General features: G+C 40.9%; 1 protein-coding gene across 1 annotated transcript in view; it reads right to left on the reverse strand.

The window, feature by feature from the left end:
• Positions 1–2,701: 2,701 nt before the first annotated feature.
• ANKMY1 (ankyrin repeat and MYND domain containing 1) overlaps positions 2,702–20,629 on the reverse strand; it is a 41,119-nt gene continuing 23,191 nt past the window's right edge. Inside the window, exons 11-18 of the mRNA XM_056850413.1 lie at positions 18,228–18,335; positions 16,187–16,318; positions 14,962–15,075; positions 12,908–13,073; positions 12,078–12,132; positions 11,062–11,210; positions 6,834–6,899; positions 2,702–2,898 (exon numbers count right to left, since the gene is read on the reverse strand). Of these exons, the coding sequence (XP_056706391.1) occupies positions 2,702–2,898; positions 6,834–6,899; positions 11,062–11,210; positions 12,078–12,132; positions 12,908–13,073; positions 14,962–15,075; positions 16,187–16,318; positions 18,228–18,335 (987 nt within the window). The remainder of the gene's footprint in view (positions 2,899–6,833; positions 6,900–11,061; positions 11,211–12,077; positions 12,133–12,907; positions 13,074–14,961; positions 15,076–16,186; positions 16,319–18,227; positions 18,336–20,629) is intronic.

Here is a 20,629-nt window from a genome sequence, read left to right on the forward strand (position 1 = left end):
TCTGCAAAGTTAAGATTTATTTCACTTATTGGCATACTTGGCCATTTATATATTTCTTTTGGTTACCAAGGTACTTGTAACTATCTTGCACTGTTGGACTATGTTCTTTGAATCCTTGTATAAATAAAAAAGGCCGGAGACTTAAATCTATATGAATGCCACTTGCAACAAAATGCTATTTTATTTCTTATGCTTTTATTGTTTCAACAGCAATGTGTGCCAGAGGAACACCATAAATATTGAAGCACACACCAGCTTGCACTATGTAATGCCTAATTATATGCCACAGGCAAAGTTGTGATGATGACTGTATAAGTACTGGCCACTCTGCCAAGGAACTGTGTTGGTAGGAAGCAAGCAGAAGGGGATTGTTCCATCACTTCTCACTTTAAAAGAAATGGATTTAGGATCGGAGTTGGAGTATACTAAAGTCCACTGTCATGATTCCAAGAATCACAAGAGCAGCAGAATGCCGTGCACACATTTCTGCAGTGTTGTGTAAAACAGCAGGCTAAAATAAATGTTTGTGTGCTGCTGTTATTTCACAATGAGGATTGTATTCAAAGGGACTGGGGTGCCAAGATCAAGCAACAGAGATCCATGTCTATAAACAGGTTTTTCTACACACAAATTTACAGCCAGGGGCACAATAGGCTGCTACTGCAGAAAAGAACCAGCATCTGGCTTTTGCATCCAGCACCACTATTATATAAGACCCTTGTATTATGTACACATTAATCTCAGAAAAAGCAAATAAGAGTACATTTTCTTTAAGAAGTATTTATTGGTTTAAACAGCTCTTTAAAAGATTGCTATGCATATACTATACAACCTTTGCACACAGATAATAGTGAATTATATAGTCTCCTCAATAATCATAAAAATAACTAGAATGAATGGTTCAATCCATTACCCAGTTCAGTACAAGTATGTGGAGTTAAGTAGACTTGGTCTGAATTTTGTCGATGCTATGACAATAACTGAAGTCATAACAATAATTAAGAACATGAGCTGAATATTGTACTAAAAGCCAAATATTTTACATGGAAATGTACTTCTATAAAACAACAACGAAATAATATCTGTTCTATTTGTTTATTATTAAAATAGGGAATTAAAATAAATTTACAACACAACATCTAAAATCATAATACACACGAACAGCACATTCCTAAGGGGGGGATGTATCTCTGCGGTGGCCAGGAGGAGCACAGCCACAACACCTCCTAAGAGGTTTCCTGGCTGCCACATAGGGAAAGAAATGTTGGAGGAGGGGTAAAAAAACAAAATAATGTCCAAAAGTCCCCACAGGAGAAAGCAGGGCTACGCCACCTAAAAAGGTGGCGTGGCCACGCTGCTGCGGGAGGGGGTGTTCACAGGGCAAAAGGGGCTAGGAAGCTGCCTAAAGGCAGCTCCACCGCCAGGAACATCTTCCAGTTCACCGGCGGGAGACTGCACTGGTGAGGGAGGTCAGTGTAGCTCTGTGGCACCCAGGGGCCAGCAGAAATGCCCCCCATGCCAGCATAAGTGCTCATTATCATGGGATAAATGGGCACTTACGCTGGCACGGGGGTCACATCAGCTCCTAAGCTAATTCACCACCCCTTAAGGAATGCACCCAAAACCACATAAACATATCATGTACAATATGGCAATACTGCAACCACAATAAAATAAATTGGTAATTTCAAATACCCAAGTTTCTACTGGAATGTAGCCCAGTAACTCTGCTTGGGCTTCTTTTCTCAAGACATACAAACCCAAAGGCCTGTTAAATGCCCCAAAACTACAGCAACAGGACCTGTAACTGCCAGGTCACTACTGCATAGCTGTTGAGATGTCTCACTATCCATCAGTCCATATTTCGAAAATAATGGTTGCTGATAGGACTACCAAATGTTTGATAATTAAACTTCTGTTAAGACCAATCCTGTACTTTTCTGTTTAACTAAAACAGAGAATTTGGGTCACAGAGTCCTCTGTTTCAGTCCATCAAATCCATACTCTACATCTTTCAGTAAAGACTTTGATCCTTAAATCAGATGGGTTTAAGGACTAAGAAGGGCATGTCTTAAGAGTTTACTGGACCAGCTCTGTTTGTTTTCCTATTAAATCAACAGTGGGAAAGAGTCCCCCCTAATATGCTCCTCCTCCTACCTCTTGAATGCAAAATTGCTAGATCTTGTGCAAGTCCTAGATCCCCTTGCAGGTGTATTTTCCTGTGGAAGGGAGCATATATACAGAAAGGGTATTTCCTTGACCTTCCACTGAAAATTGTAGTGTTATGCAAAATATACCATTGCCACCCCCTACACAGAATGCCTCTTTACAGGTAGATATATTAGGCCAGAGGTTGTGGCACTGAAAGGAAACAGACAAGGCTGCTTCTAATTGCACAATGTCAACCACCAAATTCGAGGCTAAAATCTTTTGAACTATTTATATACTTCATGTTAAAGAGTTTGGTTTCATACTTGTCCAATGAAGTTGAGTTTCGGTAGATCACTTCTACATCTGTGAATTAAATCACCTGGTATCAGTCACTTTTAAAATACATCAAGTAGCTTTTTACTACTACTGATACAAGAATGCAAGCGGTCTACAAAGTCACATTTTCTATTCCCCACTTTTCATCTTCCTTATATAGCATCATTCACATCAAAATTACAGCTGAAGAATACCAAAGTAAAAATGCTGCCATTTAATTGTAACTATAGTTCCCAGTGTAAGGGAGATCCGCCTGGTCACTGGTTTCCCCAGTAACATTAATTAGCTTGTCTTCTTTTGTTTTCTTTTTCAATTTATCTTGTTGATGTTTATCTCGTCCACCTTTGACTTCTTTTCCCAGTTTTAACTTTTCAACGGCAGTTTTGAATTTTGACCGGACCTTTCGCCTTGCTGTGGGAGAAAAACAAAACAAAACAAAATAGGCCTTTGTTACATGGGACTATCATAAAGTTATTAGCTATATTTCTTCAGTGTAGTGAATTATGGAGGGTGCTTATTTAAAAAAGATTGTCCATTTGTACAAAGAACTCCAGAAATCTCTTAGACAAGAATTCTTAATGAGCACATTCTCTTATGACAATTGGACCAGCCATTGATCACTGGTGGCCCAGAACACATCGAGCAAGCCCAAATCCTTCGCACTTCTTTCAACAAAGAGGTAAGGACTTCACTCACCACTCCAATGTACCTAACACTATTATGTCTTTAAAAAACACACACATTATTATTGGCTTGAAGTCTCTGATATGGGAAGTGTTGCATCCATTCCTCCTCCTTTTGATTGGTCCAAGCTCCTCTCCCTTCCTGAACCCCTCAAAAGTCTCCAGAAAATAATGGATGCTTGTCAGTCATCAGGTATGAACAAAGCCCTACGCTGACCCATGGGCTTGTGACAAAATCATCTGTACATAATATGCTGTTCATAAAGTTTACTTTGTTTGGCTAAAATTGTGGTTTTAATTTCTCGTGTAACTATATTATCTTTCTTCCCCTTTACCCTACATCCTTAACAAAACTCTCAACAAACTGGAGTGGAATGCTCTTAGACTGCTCAAATGACAAAGCAGTGTCGTTCACTGGCAATTCCAGAGCAGCAATTCCAATGGGATAACCCCCTCCATCCAAACCATTTTAAACACTGGATGTTTGCTTTCTCTTTACTTACAGCCTGATTCTTACTCATAATGGCCTTTAGGGGGGACATCCTACAGAAGTACTGGTATAATTCTCATTGCATGGAAACATCTAACTCCAAATCTGCAATGCTCCCTAGTGTACATCTCCTAAGAAACTGCATTGCCTACTCCTGTCACAACGGTTTGTGTCTCCACCCATCCATGGCATTACCACCAATGTTGTTAGCAGACCATACTATCACACACAAGTTCATAGATTAGAGAAACATGTAATCTACCAAACCTAAAGCTTTCAAATGACTTCCCATTATTTTCCAACTGCCTGTTAATACCAATTAATCTAATCTATTTTAATAATTGTGAGCAAAGAAATGGATTGGGAGTAATTCTGTTTTAATGAATAAGACAATAAGAGAATATCTTTTTATATAAATGGCTGTAAAGAAAGAAATATGCTGAGCAACCTAACTGAAAGGGGAGATTATGGATGGGAGAAGAAACATAGTAATGATACATCACTGGCAGAATCAATTACCTCTGTACACCACTACTTCCTGCCTAGGAGAGTAGTCTTCAGCCTTTCCAAACTCAAGACTTACATTTGACTCCAAGAGGCAGCATGGGACCTACCAAGCTGCAAGAATATGACTTCATGGTCACATGAAAAGAGGAGGAGCCACAGTTATGGTCTTACTAGTGCGGTGGGGAGCTCCAAAGCATATACATGTGTATAGCACTTATGGGAGGTGGTGGATATGACTGAGTGGACAGGAGTTTTCACACAAGCACATAACACTGAAGAACAGAGTGGTATGATTGGGGGTGGCCAAGCTGGGCCAAGGTAGAAGGCAATGCTTGGGTAGGTCTCTTAATTTTATTGTACTTAAATTGAATCATTTCCACCACTGAGTGACCTCACCTTTCCAACCCACTGCTCCTTTAGCATGTGTACATGGAGAAGTTGGAGGCATAATGCCCCTGATCTCTATCCATGCACACTAGCAAGCAAGTCCTTCCTAAAGCAAGAAAAAAATGGTAGCTCTACAGGTTCTTGTAACTCACACAATGGCGATCAACAACCTCTTCCCCCAAGGGTAAACAACCTGTGGGTTAGAATAATAGAATCATAGAGTTGGAAGGGACCACCAGGGTCATCAAGTCCAACCCCCTGCACAATGCAGGAAATTCACAACTACCACCCCCCCACACACACACACACCCCTAGTGACCAGAAGATGGCCAAGATGCCCTCCCTCTCATGATCTGCCTAAGGTCACAGAATCAGCATTGCTGACAGATGGCCATCTAACCTCTTCTTAAAAACCTCCAGGGAAGGAGAGCTTACCACCTCCTGAGGAAGCCTGTTCCACTGAGGAACCACTCTGTTAGAAAATTCTTTCTAATGTCTAGACGGAAACTCTTCTGATTTAATTTCAACCCGTTGGTTTTGGTCCGGCCTTCTTGGGCAACAGAAAACAACTCAGCACCATCCTCTATATGACAACCCCTCAAATACTAGAACATGGTTATCATATCCCCTCTCAGTCTTATCCTCTTCAGGTTAAACATATCCAGCTCCTTCTACCTTTCCTCATAGGACTTGGTCTCCAGACCCCTCAACACCTTTGTTGCCCTCCTCTGGACACGTTCCAGCTTGTCTACATCTTTCTTAAATTGTGGTGCCCAAAACTGAACACAGTACTCTAGGTGAGGTCTAACCAGAGTGGAGTAAAGCGATACCATCACTTCGCGTGATCTGGACTTGTTGATGCAGCCCAAGACCGCATTTGCATTTTAGGTACCGCATCACTCATGTTCATTGTTTGGTCTACTAAGACCCCAAGATCCTTTTCACACACACTACTGCTCAGACAAGTCTCCCCCATCCTATAATTATGCATTTGATTTTTCCTACCTAATGCAGAACTTTACATTTATCTTTGTTGAAGTGCATTTTATTAGTTCTAGCCCACTTCTCCTGCCTGTCAAGATCATCCTGCATCCTGGCTCTGTCTTCTACCGTATTTGCTACCCCTCCCAATTTAGTATCATCTGCAAATTTAATAAGCATCCCCTCTATTCCTTCATCCAAATCATCTATAAAGATGTTGAACAACACAGGGCCCAGCACAGATCCCTGAGGAACTCCACTAGTCACTTCTCTCCAAGTGGATGAGGAACCATTAACTAGCACTCTTTGGGTAAGATCTGGCAACTAGTTGCAGATCCACCTAACAATAATAGGATCTAAACCACATTTTCCCAATTTGTCAACTAGAATACTATGTGGAACCTTCTCAAAAGCCTTACTGAAATCTAGATAAACGATGTCTACAGCATTCCCCTGATCCATCAAGGTAGTAACTTTCTCAAAAAAGGAGATAAGATTAGTCTGACATGACTTGTTGAAGACCACTGGCCTAAATAACTCACATATTTAGTAGTAGCCCTCATTTCCCTGATTAGTGGGGATCACCCATGTGATCAGGCCTGGAAGGCCACTGTTTGCCCTCAGTGATGTCAGCACATAGTCACATCTAAAACGGGATACAAATCACTGATATTTCATGATGTCCCCTAGGTGATCCCTGATTTACTGGCAGTGTAGAGAAAGAAGCCCTAAAGAGAAAATGGTGCAAAAACTGGTGGCCAATCATGAACAAGCATGAAAAATGACAAACTTTCTCACTGGTAGAGTTTGCTGTACTGTTCTTCATGCCCCAAAGACAGAGTGATCAAATCTTCAACATAGTCCCACTAGAAATATGTACATCACATATTTTCCTCAAGCTTAATATCTCTTGCATGTTTTATGCCAGCTAGCGGGTTCCCGCCTCCCTCTTCTGTCTTTAAAACACATTAACATTTCTTTGCTTAGCCAGTTTCTAATCCATAGAAGAGCTGTGTGATTTTGCTTTGTTTTCACTGTTTAAACCATAGCCCTCTTCAAATTATTACTCCTCCGTTTACAATATACGAGCATAAGCATCAACAAAAGTATCAACATTTAAAAGCAACCAATAAAAACCAGGATCTTAGCAGCAGCCTTGAAACCAATCATAAGACTACGAAGCAGTACGGCAATTCTAACAACAAAGATAAGAAAAATCCAGCAGCATCATATTGGTACCATTACTGAACAACATGAAGAACTAGAAAGCAAAGTTCACCTAGTGAAAACTGACTTACCTTCTGTATGCTCAATCACTTCCTCCAATTCTGATTCTGGTTCAGACTCACACTCAGACGAATCATCTTTTGCAGCAGTAAAACAAGGTGCAAAGACATTTCAGAATGTTCAAAGGAAGAAAATATTGTGACTGCCTCAAAAGGAACTGTTTCTTCTGTGGCTATGTGAAAGCAGTAGCTTCTATACAGTATTAATCATAAATTCAATTTATTGCAATCTTGCCAATAACAAAGTACTCTGATCCTGTTACATACATTTTATACAGACACATGCTTCTATTTTAGTAATCATTTTAAAACATATTACACAGTAATTAGTAATATTACTAATTACACAGTAAAATGACATAGTTTTAAACCTTCAGCATGTTTGTAGCTGGTCTTTACACAGACGCAGTTCTACGAGACCATGTTCATGTGAACAATTAACTTCATGTTAATGTTTGGAATATACCGCAATTCCAGCTGCGTTGTCCTTGAGAGAAAGTTTTAAAAAATGAAGGCAGGGCAAATATAGACGCTCCCTCTTTAAAGAGGAATGTGCCATCTCTATTCCAGAACAATTTGTTCATGGAAATGTTTGTTCTCACCACCACCCTCTAAGAGGCAAGGCCAATGAGTATACTTCAGTAATACCTCATGGCTCTCCAAACAAGCTTCTCCTTGATGAGAAAAGTGGGGGATGTGCTCTTACACGATGATAAGGCACATACTGTTAATTATCTAAAACTAGTCAATAATTTCTGTATGAGCATAGCCTCGCATTTCTACAACAACGATCACTGGAAACTCAACAAATGAATAGTTGACTGTTGAAAGCTACCAATCAATTTTCCATTCATCTTCATTTAAACCAAATCTCATATGATATTTTCAGCTGTTCACATGATGTTTGGAGAGGATATAGATTGTTGTTGCTGTTTTGTCTTTCTTGCTCTTCAACAGAAGCAGTGCAGATGTAGTTGAACAGATCTCTATTAAATCCTGCTCAACACTCCAGGGCTTTGTTCTGATGGAGATCTCAACAACCTGTGTAGTTCAGTGAAGGAATGCTGTTCATAAACTTGGGTTCAAATACCTGCTCCGCCATGGAATCACAGACTGTTTTTTGGCAAGGCACTGACTCTCAATCCCCATTCCACAGCTGTATAACACCAATAATAATGTTGTTGGGACATCTCCTCCAGAATGACGCTCCCCTTCCCCCTACATTCTCACCATAAGCACTGAGAACAAAAGATGGGTCAGTGAATACTTCTGTAGAACAGATGATAAAAGATGCTTATTTGCTGGCTGGCTTTCTCAACTAGTCTGGCATGTGTAGCCTTCCACCTGTAGGTTTTAAACACAGCTAAATTTGAGGATTATAAGCGACCAACATGGTTTTCAGACTGAAGCAAGTTTGTTACTCTTGGCGCAGTTCTTTTTCATCAAAGTATCTCTCAGCAAACTAGCATATTTAGCATTAATTTCTCATAAGTAAAGGAATCCATCTTCCAATATATTAAACTGAAACCTTTACCAGTATCATCTGTGGCACGCAATAAGCCAGCTTCTTCATGGTCTTTGCTTTTCCAGTATACTTGTTGGCAGTACAACTAAATAAGAAAACTCTCGCAGCTCTGTATTTCAGTATCTGAGGGACTGGGAAAGCCTTGTGCTTGATTGCTCTACCCAAGCGATGAGATTTCTATGCCAGGTTCTCCATAGGCAAGCGATGAGATTTCTATGCCAGGTTCTCTTCTTTGTATCATCATTCCTCAATCATAGTTTAAGGACTTCGTAAGTCTTTTTTCATCACATGGACAAACACATTAGCTTCCAAATGAAATTCCAGAAGAACTGAATATCCCCTTCTAGAAAACACTATGTCAGGTCCACTTCACAGATTGCACAATCTTCACTTTTTCTGTATGCATAGAATGAATGTACCCCATTTATGTATCTTCCAAGGTTTTCATTCATTTGAATGAGGCTTCTGATCTAATTTCAACAGAACCAAATATCAATTACCAAGATCCCATAGATGTTACAATAATCTCCTAGGCTTGTAAAGACTGTATGTTTATTACCTATAGAATATATTTATATTTATGAGCCCAGCCTTGGCTGGGGAGGGAAGGGTAGAAGATTGACTAAATAAACAAATAGCCGAAATCCTCTTCCGATATCATTAACTTGGATCTGGTTTATCTTAAAGAGCCTGGCCTTTGCAATGATGACATTCTCTTATCGGTCTGCTAGCTGACCTTAAAGGCTAGCTTTTCCAGAAATCCTAACCTTGACTCTTATGCCTTACAGGGGCCAATGGAAAGAGCTCACATTCTGCAAACACTGCTCTCTGTCTACAATGTACAGGGATAATTCCCAAAATCTAATATCCTCTTGTCCCACTCCCACCTACTTTTCATTTGAAACGTACCGTATCTGGGGGAGGGGGAGATTAAATCCAAATATCAAGTAAATTTCATGCAATTTCCATCATTTGTCTCAGTCACATAATGAGAGCAAATACTAGATCGGTTATTTTGCAGTGGACACACTGTACATGACTGAGTTTCAACAAACTTGCACCTGAGTTTCAAATGAAATCAACAAGGTGTTTGTTTTTTACAGAATCTAGACTATACAGAAGAGATGTAGGGCTGATAATGTTAAAAAAATTCTGAACGAAGCTCAAGGTGGCACAATATGACACACTTACGTTCGACTTACGTGTACTGTCTGTTGCCAAGAGTCTGCAGAATCAGTGAAAACCTTGTACAGCCCATGATTTTGGAATAAATGCACAGTTATGCCTTGATTTTGCAAATCAGAGCCCGAATGCTGATACACAATGGGGTTCTTACAAACAACACAGCACCCACATGGGAGCTGCCCAAAGCATGTGTGTGGTAGCATTCCATGTTGAAACTGTAACATTTGTAAACAAGTTACCGTACCACTAGAGGTCATGACATCAAGTGACCCACTAGGAGCTGCCAGCTGGCGAGTCACACTTAATATGACTAATTTAGGAAAGGAGCCGTGGCTCAGTAGCAGAGCACCTGTGTCGCATGCAGAAGGTCCTAGGTTCAATTCCCCACATCTACAGTTAAAAGGATCAGATACTAAGCAAATGTGAAAGACGTCTACCTGTGAGGCCCTGGAGAACCATTGTCAGTCACAGAAGACAATGACCTCGGAAGATCCACATTCTCACTATGTGTAAGGCACTTACATGTGTCTCAGGAGTTTTATGTGTTCACCCAGCACAGTAACTTGCTTACCAGTGTTATAGTTTCCACACAACTATTTTTGGCAGCCTGAATGTTTGAATCAATTAGATGTCAAATACATAACAACTGTACACAAAAATATCATGAAATAAACACATACAGATTTAGACCATGATTCAACAGTTACAATAAGCACCTCAGGCTTCCCTAGTTGCCTGTACGTTTTCACAGAAGACAAATAAAACTCCAGTACTTCCTGGGCTTAGTATTGCACCCATTGTGTCTAAAAGTATATGACTGTTCCATTCCAATCCACTTAGATAAGCAATGCAGTTGATTTTTGTACAAAAAACATTAGTTGTGTTGGGATTATTCATGCCTTGCAACATTTCAGCTTGTTGTTTTTTTCATTTCAAGAGTCAATTACATTTACAGGAGAAATGGAAGTGGAGTCCACAGCTCATTCCCCTCAATATCTTCCTCAGTAATGTTAATATTTGCAGTCTCACAAGACTCCGGATAACACAACATATTGTAGGTATGTTAGGTAAATCCACTGGTGAGGTTCTGACCATTTTCTTGCGGTAAAACCTGCATTTTCTTTCTGTTGACAAATTAAGCATATCACAAGACTTTTCAAGAGGGACATGACGCATCCGAGTCAATGAAGTAGGAAAAAGTCATGAAGACTAAAAGCCAAAGTTAATAAAAAGATCATTTTTCTTCCAAAAAATCAGATGTAGAATGTATCCAGCACAAATCTATTGCTAATCTACCACACTTTGATTCATTTTTCTTAACAAGATTTAACAGAGGATGCTGCCGTTACCAAATTATTAGACTGTTAAATAAACAGATGCTGCCTCAAAGTAGAGGAGTAAGTCAAAGTTGGTATAGGAGAAACTAACCTTTGCATCACTGCTAGTAACACCTTCAGCCAACCAATATTGTTGCAATAAACTCCCAGCCATACACCTTGGCTTTGCATCCCACCATGGAACAAACTGTACCTGATAGAATACACTCTCGTTTATGACGCTCATTCCACGATTTCACTTTGCAAGACTTGCTGCAGGTATAGCACTCATAACAGCGTGTGCAAGGTGTGAGGTTCACCCCTACAGATCGCCCACATTGATTGCAATATTTAAAGAAAGAACTGCAATAGAGAAATGTTTTTTAAAAAAAGGTCAGTGAATTATTTTACACATTAACTTTCTGGAATGAACATAGCACACAATCAGGGAGGGAGGTGGGGATTCTTAGACGGGAATGAGGTACAGATGCCTCTATGCGAAAACCAGAGGCCTGTAAAACAAGATTGAGGCATTGGAGCACTTGATGATAAATGACAATTTATTTATAGCGGGCATTTCAGAAACCTGGTGGAACAGGGAAAATCAGTGGGATATAGTTGTTCTTGGACATAAACTCTACACTCAGGACAGAGAGGGACACGTTGGGGGCAGTTTTGCTCTGTGTATCAGAGGGCATAGAGTCAAATAAGGTAGAAAACATTAGGCAGCTTCAGGGGAATATCTTGTCCTCTGTGCCCTGTTTGTTGGTCCTCCAAGGCAACGGGGTTGATCGCTATGTGAAATAGGATCCTGGACTAGATGGACTATTCGTCTGATTCAGCAGGGCTATTCATGTTCTTAGTCATGTGGCTTTGTAAGAAGGGGAAAGCAGAATGGGCCATACATCAGCATGCTCAATACTGACAGTTCTTGCAGCAATGATGACATCATGGAGAGACAGGCCACAGAAAGATACTTTAAATACTTCCCTTTTAGGACCAAACTAGACATGAAGGGGGCAGCTCTAATACTATGCAGGAAAAAGGTAAGATCAAGCCAACTGTGATTAGAAAGGCAAGGGAATTTTGGCCTCTGAGACAACAAAATTAAACAAAAAAAGTTGATTAAATGGGGTGGGGACACTAACTCTGCAAGACAAGGCTGCCCTATAGCTAGCTAGAGACTGTATGCTACCACAGACAAGATGCATTTAGTTACACTGATCTTACCATGCTGCATCAGTTTCTTGCAGCGCTCCTCCCGATCCTACTTTCTTTTTTGCCGCTGTTGCACATGAAAGGGAAATTAATTAATTAAAATTAAATTAAAAATGGATTTACATACATGTGAGAACTATTGCAGGGCTTTCGAATGGCTTGTTCAGTGTGGCCTTCTGACGGTTCCACAAAAAGTTTTCCTTGTGTCTCTCTGCACTGCTGGCAGAATCATCCAGTCTTTTAAATCCCAAGGAGAGGTCAGCCAAACCTTCCAAGTCTGAAGCTGAAGCCAGATGTTAAGAAGACTTATGGCTGCCATCAAAGGCTGCGGTAGCCTCACATCTCCTCTCCCTCTTCCCTGTAACATCTAGTAAACTAAAACACATGGCCTGATGTCGCATTGCAAGTTTCCCCACCCCCTGCAAATGGAAACTAACAAAGGCAGGGGAACTCTCCCAGTGCAATGGTTTATTTTAGGTTAGACATTTATCCCCCAATGGGGACCCAAAAGCATCTTACCTCGTTCTTACCTCTTCCCTTTTATCCTCACAACACTCCTGTGAGGTAAATGAGGCTGTGAGAGAGTGACTGGCCTGAGGTCACCAAGCAAGCTTCCATGGCAGAGGGAGGATTCAAACCTGGGCATCCCGGATCCTATTCTGATACTCGTCAACTCTCCCCCCTGCCAGCTCACATTTTGATGTCGCATCTCACATTTTTTGTTGACTAGGACCACTTTTTAAAGCCATCCTAACTGATGGGGAAGCATTTCTTACCAGGCGCTCTATTCTCACTGCAGTGTGTGCCAATTTCATCAAGCACTGGGTAATATTTGTGCTCACCAAGTTTGAGTCTTCGAAGTTCTTCCCTCTCCCACTGTTTTTCTTTTGCGGCAACACATTCACGAAGCCGCTCACTAAGGAACTCCAGCAACCTCTTACGATTATTGAAGAGCTCTCGCTCTGGCGGTGACAGAGCATGGAATGGAGTGCGTGTCAGTTTCTTGTCCTGCAATATACAACGCCACAGAGCAGACACATAATATCACTAGCAGCAGAGATCAGGCCTGAAAATGCTGCAGGAAAACAAATGTAAAACTTGTAAAGATTAGCACTGAAAATACCATACAGAATGCTCACTGCCATCTCTTTGTGACAAGAAACAGAATCCATTTCAGGTGTTTAGCTTTCTTAGAAGAGGAACTTTTTTACAAACCGATGCCTGATCTATCCCCACTCAGTTGTGTGTGTGGAAGAGAACTCTCTGCTGCCCATGCCCTTTCTTTCTCTCCCACTTGGGCAGAGCAGGACACACGCAATGACACATGTAGGAGACAGGTTTTGCACTAAGCTTATTGCCTTTAATATGGTGATCAACTCTACAGGGTCTTTTACATTGATTACAAGTGTGGTCAGTAGATGCATAGTTATGAAATGTATACATTAAAAACTGACAGTATGTTTTGACGGATGGAATTACCCCATTTCCATGAATCGATCTGACCTGTTAGGGACCAAGGGTTACTCCAATGGGCCTTTTGACGGTGCCTCGCATCTGTCCACTTCTGCTTTGCCCTTGATGGTGCAACCAAGCTGTGCCGTGCATAGTTGTGGTCGAGCAGTACTGATGAACACAGTACTGTATTCTAGACCAGGGCCAGCCATCTGGTGACCTGTGAGCCAAAGGACTTTCATCTTGTCCCCAGGAAGTGCTGTATCCAGTACCAAAATTCAATCCAAGTATAACAAAAATGCTGACTTTAGAAAAAGAAAGGATTGGATACAGCCACCTTCTTCATTCAATCTTGCCCAATTCCCCTCCTTACTACAGCCTTTTTGGGTGGTGAAAGGAATACTTCTTTAATTTGTTATCAGCAAAAAAGCTTGTTGGATCCAACTCAAAATTGTTTTCAAACTTCTTGAAGGAATGAATCCACACATTAGTGTTACATCTCTCTTTCTGATATATGTGTAAAGCACCAGCTACCAGCAAGTACAAATGCTGCAGAACTGCTAACTGGTGCTGATTTTTAAAAATAAAACCTGATCACCTTTGATACTGGCAGGCTGCGCAGGGAAACATCTGATTCCTGGAGAACACAACAGCCATTTTTTAAAAGCAAACCAGAAACTTGCCATTTCTGCAATATTCTTTAGCTGAAAAAACCCCTACCATATGATCTGCGAGAAAATTCAGAATATCTGAGACCCCCTTCTCCATGATGATGTTATTGTACAAACATTGCCAGCATTTCTAAGTATTTTTCTTTCTTTCTGCAAATATAAAAATCGCTCTCATTGTTCTGTAAGATACTACAGGCATGCTAACCTGAATATGCAGTGCCCTGCCTAAACCATATTTTGCGTACCAGTTCCAAAAACAGCTCATGAAAGATGCACAGATAATGGCTGAGATCCAAAAATATATGTGAATGTAGGAGGGAAATGCTTGGGCAGCTTGAGTCTTACCCCCTTGTTTTCCTTGCAGTCATTCCCATCAACACTGGCCTGTGAGAACAGTGTTTTATTCTCCCACCGGTGAGAAGAGCTGCAAAGAAAACAAGCCATTCTTCCTCCGTGCAGGCATGCCCATCTTTGGGTCCTGGTAACTGATGGTCATTCTTAAAGTAACCACCTATAGCCAATGAAAGCAGCCTCGTAAGAAACTTGTGACTCCTGACGTCAAACCCTTCTCTCTTTCTCTTTGATTTAACGTTTTGTAAAATCTTTGTTCAACTGAACGGTCAGTAGACACATGAATCAGAGAGCTCAGGAAAATGAGAACAGATGCTACAGCCATGAAGAACATCTGTAGCATCTAGCACCTTTGTTAATTACTGGAATGGTTTTCAAGCAATTTTAAAGAGGGTTTGAATTTCTAGGTGTTGAAGAAATACCTGGTAGAACTTGAAATATGCGTAGTCCACTACTGTTCCCACTGCAGTTTTAGCGCCATCCCCAATGGTAATGGGCATCAGCATGTCCGCACCTCCAGCTATTAACATATTAATCTGGTGAGACAAAAGAAACAAAAATAGACAAATGCAGGACACAAAAGAATCATGGGGCTGCTTTCATGAACTCAGCACACAGTGAACCTTGCCATCTTCCCCCCTCCCACTTCCAATCTCCTTCTCTCTCTTAGTGTACACTATATATTACCTGTATTTCTCTCTCTTTCTTCTCCATAGCTTCCAGCGCTGCTTCCTACATCTCAGAGCCAAATCAGACATGAAGGTGGAAAACCAGGAAACAGATCTTCCCAGCATCATGTCTGGTTTTGCCATCAATTAACTCTACTTTTCCTGTTTCCCTGCCCACCGTCTCCCCGCACCCCTGTCTCTGCCATCCCCATTCTCTCAGTTATCCCCTCAGTTTGATTTAAAAAAACTTACACTCTGCTTTCAATATAAGCAGCTTTTAATAACTTATAAAACCAGTACAATAAAATGCACAAAACATCAATACTAGTAGAGCATTTATTGCAACTCGGCCCTAATAGGAACTATAGAAATGTATTTTCCCCACCCCCAAAATTGAATATCATAGTCAACCAGACTACCTTCCATTGAAGCCGTAACTCTCAAAATCAGCAGGAAAATGTCCGCTGGAATAAAACCACTTACACTTTACAAAGTCTGCGGAATGTAACTAGCAAATGCACCTTATACATCTCCTACAATACTCTGCTCCACAGGGTAGGGGCTACCACCAAGAAGCCAATGCCCTCACTGAGGCGAAATCAACCTCCCCAAGAGAAGGCAACATCCAACAGTAGTTGAGCTGAGCAGAGCCAACAGTCTTTTATTGTTACATTGTGTAGCATTTTTGCTGTCTTCATCCTCTTTTGCCCCCTTTCCTCACCCACAGGTAGGGAGGGGACCTTGCCTCTGTGACAGAGCACATATTTCACATGCAGAAAGTCCCAGGTTAGATTCCAGTCATCTCCAGTTACAAGATTTCAAGTAGCACGTGTTGGGAAAGACGTTTTTCTGCCTGAGCCACTACCAATCAGGGTAGACAATGTAGAGCTAGATGGACCAGTAATTTGATCCGGGATAAGGCACCTTCCTGTGTTCATATCTGGAAAGCCAGGATCAGATCATTTACCGCTTTTCTTACCAAAGCCATCTTATTTTGCAATGTCCTGTTCCGGTCGTATGCAGGGTTAACAACAGCACACAGGGCACTTCCAACAGCTTGGCCTAATGGGAGATTTGGGTCGGCTCCCGCAGCCAAAAGCTCAGCCACCGCCTGTGTAAATGAAAAGGTAAAACTCATGAATGTAAATATTTTTGTGTTAGAAAAGCTGGTCACTAAATGTTAAATCTCTCCTTAAAATCTCTGCTTGTGCAAGTGCGATCAAGAGAAAAGCAGAGCGAAGCGCACTGGATCTTCAGCTCTCCCCCATCCCACCATGGCCACCATCTTCTTCTTGCGTAGGCAGCAAAACGCCATTCCTCCACTGCCACTGAAGCAAAAGAGAAGGGGCAGAGGAAGACTATCACTGGCTTCATCCATCTATTACTGCAGCAAAGGCAATAGCATCAGAACTCAGCTCAGCCCCAATGTGGTTATCTCTAAGGTGGCAAGAATGGGCTGTAGGGAACATTCCAGCCTCCCTTCCCTGCTCTGAGGCAGCATCAGGCTCCAACGGAAAAATCCTCTTTTGTGGAACATTTGCTGTACCAGGCCTATTGTTTTGCTCTGAATGAAGGACAACCTAGTCCTGATTTTTTAAAAAGTACATTCTTCCCTCAGAGCAACTCAAGCTGGTGTTGCATCAAGGATGAAAAGCTCTAATGAAATGAACAAGAATACTCTCCTCTCACCACGGTTTTGGCCTTTCTTCCCTCCTACCACTCAACCCAAAGCAGAACACACCAAGACACCAGAAGGATGGGGGATAGGCCTCTTCTTGTGTAATATCAATCACTAGCAGTTAACAGGCAGCTTTAACAACAATCTGTTTCTCCACCAATTCTATCCCAAGCGGACATCCAGCATGATGAGTGGTGCGAGTGTTCAATTATGATCTGGACAGCCAGACTCAAGTCCCCACTCTGCCATGAAGCTAGCTGATTGATTCTGGGCCAGTCACTCACTGCCTAACCTACCTGGCAGGGTTGGTACAAGGATAAACGGGACAAAGAGAGAATGATGCATGTCATCCTCCGTTTTTCTTGAAGGAAAGGCAGGGTTTAAAAGTACTAACTAAATATGTGCCAAGTTGTAACTATATTTTCTGTACAGGGTGAAAATACTAAGCTACCATCTTCTGTCACTGGCCTCTCCTCACTCTACTCTCATCAGTTTTTTAACACTGAAATGTGCAAACAAGATGTTTGCAAACTGTAGGATATGGGAGAAGGTACAGGGGTGGATCCAGCACAACAATTGAGCAGGCGCAAGAATTTTCACCCACAGAGCATGACATTCTTAGCTTTCCCTTCCTGCAGCAGCTCAAAATGCTTCCCAAATCCTGTTCCTAGGGGCTCCCTCTTCCCCAAGAGTAGAAGGGGGCATTTTGGGCTGCTGTGTGAGAGGGAAGCTGAGAAAGTCATGTTCTGCAGGAAGAACTCCGTCTGCCTGTGGAGACAGTGCGCTGCATTCAATCCATTATTAATCTAAGTTTTGTACTGCATTTGCTGTAGTGCTGTACTGCATTTCCTGGGTTTATATCTGGGAGTCCAGCAAGATTCCAAAGGTGCATTAAAGTAATTAGTTATGTAATGATGCGCACATTTTTGTCTCTTTTTCTGAGCTTCAGAAAACCTTAGTATGGATGATATAAATATGGCACTGAAGGTCAAACTCTTCCCCATTCAACTCTGCATTTTATTTAAACTGGGATGCATGCATGTACAAGTCGGCACCCTGCCCACCCCAAACTATGGATCTCTGGCATGGTAACCATGCATACGTAGTGGCTGAGGTCCATATTTAAGTGAAAGGCAGGTTATTTCTTCTGTCCCAGTTTGATCACACTTAAAACAGGCCACTATACACAGAGACACCACTGATGGAAGAACTTGCAACTGGTTACTGTAAGAGTTGGATTCATCCATATGGGATAGTAATATTCAAAATAATATTTAAAAGGAAGCCCAAACCTATTTGTAAGAAGTTATATATACTTAGGTATGGGGGAAGCAATGCTCACCAGATCATTTCCATTAGCAATGGCCAGCGAAAGAGGGGAATGGCCACTCCAGAGGAAATTTGGATTTGCACTGTGATTTAAAAGAAGACGAACAACATCACTTGCGTTCTGAAAGGAAAACATAAAATAAAATCAAGAAAAAGCACATTTATCAAAATGATGGGATTAAATATTTGTTTTGAGTAAGTTAGACATTTAAAATAAAATATGTTACAATAAAAAATGAAGACATTTCTTAATCTGAAGCTATAAAACAAAGGTAATGTTGAATAGGCACTCACCCCTATGCCCTTCAGCCAAAACAGTTCAAATTGACTTGGTAGAAACTAAACACCGAATGCAACCCCTCAGGTACAGCATTAACTCATAAAATACACATATTTAGTGCAAGCCTAAGCATAGTTAAAACCATTTAAGTCCATTGAAGCCAATCGGCTCAGAAGGGTATATCTCTGTTTAGGATTGAACCGATTATTCGTATATTACAAAGGGAACAGGAATGTGGCAAAACAAAAAGGCAATTTTTATACTGGGAATAGGGTTGTAGATGTAATTGTCTGAGGATATTTTAAAGCAGCATGGATTTCCTTACTCTGTTGCAGTTAAGGGGGGAACCTGAGCACAGAAGACCTCTGAACATTTCCGCACAGAAAGGGTTCTGGATCATGGTGACGGGATCGGGGAAAGAACCCAAATGTACCTGTTCTATAACAACAGAAGAGAGCATGTTAAGGTGACCTTTTGTGAAGTTTTTGGCTTAATCGTTTAGATTTCACCCCTTAACTGAAACTAAACCGTAGGTTTTCCTTTTACCTTTGCCTTCAGATCCCCACTCCGGTCTGTTGCGAAATTTAGATATCACTGCTGTGGGGCAAGGATCTGTCTTTTTTTGTTTTATTTATGTTGGATACTCTGTAAAGCAACATCATGCATCAACGGCAGTACTTAAAAAATGATAACCAAAAGAGAGACTTGTGTGATGCTTTCTGGAGAGCTCATCTCAATCAAGAAACAAAAAGCACCTCGGCTATAATCTCTGGAGTTTCATGCAGTGGCTAATAAAACAAAGAACGCTTTTAGGCAATCATTTTGGCCTAGTACCCTTCCCCACAGAAACCCTGAGAACACAGAACTGACCACACATAAAGTAGTAACATTTATTGGCATTAAATATTGATATAGCATTTCAAACAAATGGCTGGTAAATATTGTCAGAATAATGAATAGGACAACAGCCAGGAACCAAAGAACCACACGCCTAGCTCCACATGTCCAAGAGGGCTTTGGTCTTGAGTTTCTCAAACAGCTGCACTTCATGCCATATAGAAAACCACTTTTGAAACTGAGGGGACTTTAAAAAACAGCTTGTGGCATAGCATGAAGTCAAAAATTCTATTGGGTTTTTCCGAGACCCTCAGGCACACCTGTAGCAACCCTTTGGATCCTAACCCATACTAAATGTTTTTGTGAGAATTTTCCTCATTAGATGAAAAGATTTTTTTAATGCAACATGCAAGAAGGCAGCAGATTTTCTACAGAAGTGCCTTGAGGAAATTTTGCATTGAAAGGGGGAGTGTGGGCAGAATAGCAAACCAAAGATTGTGAGTGGTTGGAGCTATCACTGGCACAGAAGTTTCAAAAGAAGCTAGAAAGGAAATAGAAGAATATGCATCAAACTAAGAAACCAAAAAAGGCAACTGCAGTCAAACTTATCTTCCAAGAGCTTGTCCCAAATTTCAGTCTGAAAACAAAAATTTCACTCTGAAAAGAATTGTACATGGCACATGAATATTTTTAGGCAATGGCACTGAAAGCAGAAACTGCAGTACAGGCTGAGTTTTCTATTATGACTTGAAAATTCAACAGCAGCAGCAAAATGATGCTTAAAAAAAGAACTACATTGATGTAAATAAAGACCTACTGCAATTACAGATACTTAATTATGTATGAGCGAATAAGAGAGATAAAGTTAAGTTATTGACTTTTTATTTATGTAACTGAAGGCAGCAATAAAAAAACCGCAAGGTAAGAAATATATGTCAATGAAGTAATCAACTCCAGAATGAAAGAGTATTGGTCGCAACTCATTATGGTCCATCAAATAGGACTTTTTCCAATTCTGCTAATTTACACAAGACCAATCACCAAAAGTATTTGACAAAAAAGTTGTGTAATGAGAAATCTGTAAATGCTTTCAACATGATGCTCAATTTCCCCATCTTTTAGACCATTTTAACAAAGTAATCACCAACCAACACTTCTCATAGCTCTTCTCTCTCCTTTCCTCCCATCCCACAGTTGATCTTAAGTTATGTTAAGAAAAAGAGTTGGTTTTTATACACTCATTTTCTCTACCTTTAAGGAGTCTCAAAGCGGCTTACGATCACCTTCCTTTCCCCTCC

Source organism: Euleptes europaea, chromosome 5 (genome assembly GCF_029931775.1).
Source record: "Euleptes europaea isolate rEulEur1 chromosome 5, rEulEur1.hap1, whole genome shotgun sequence".
NCBI lineage: Eukaryota > Metazoa > Chordata > Lepidosauria > Squamata > Sphaerodactylidae > Euleptes > Euleptes europaea.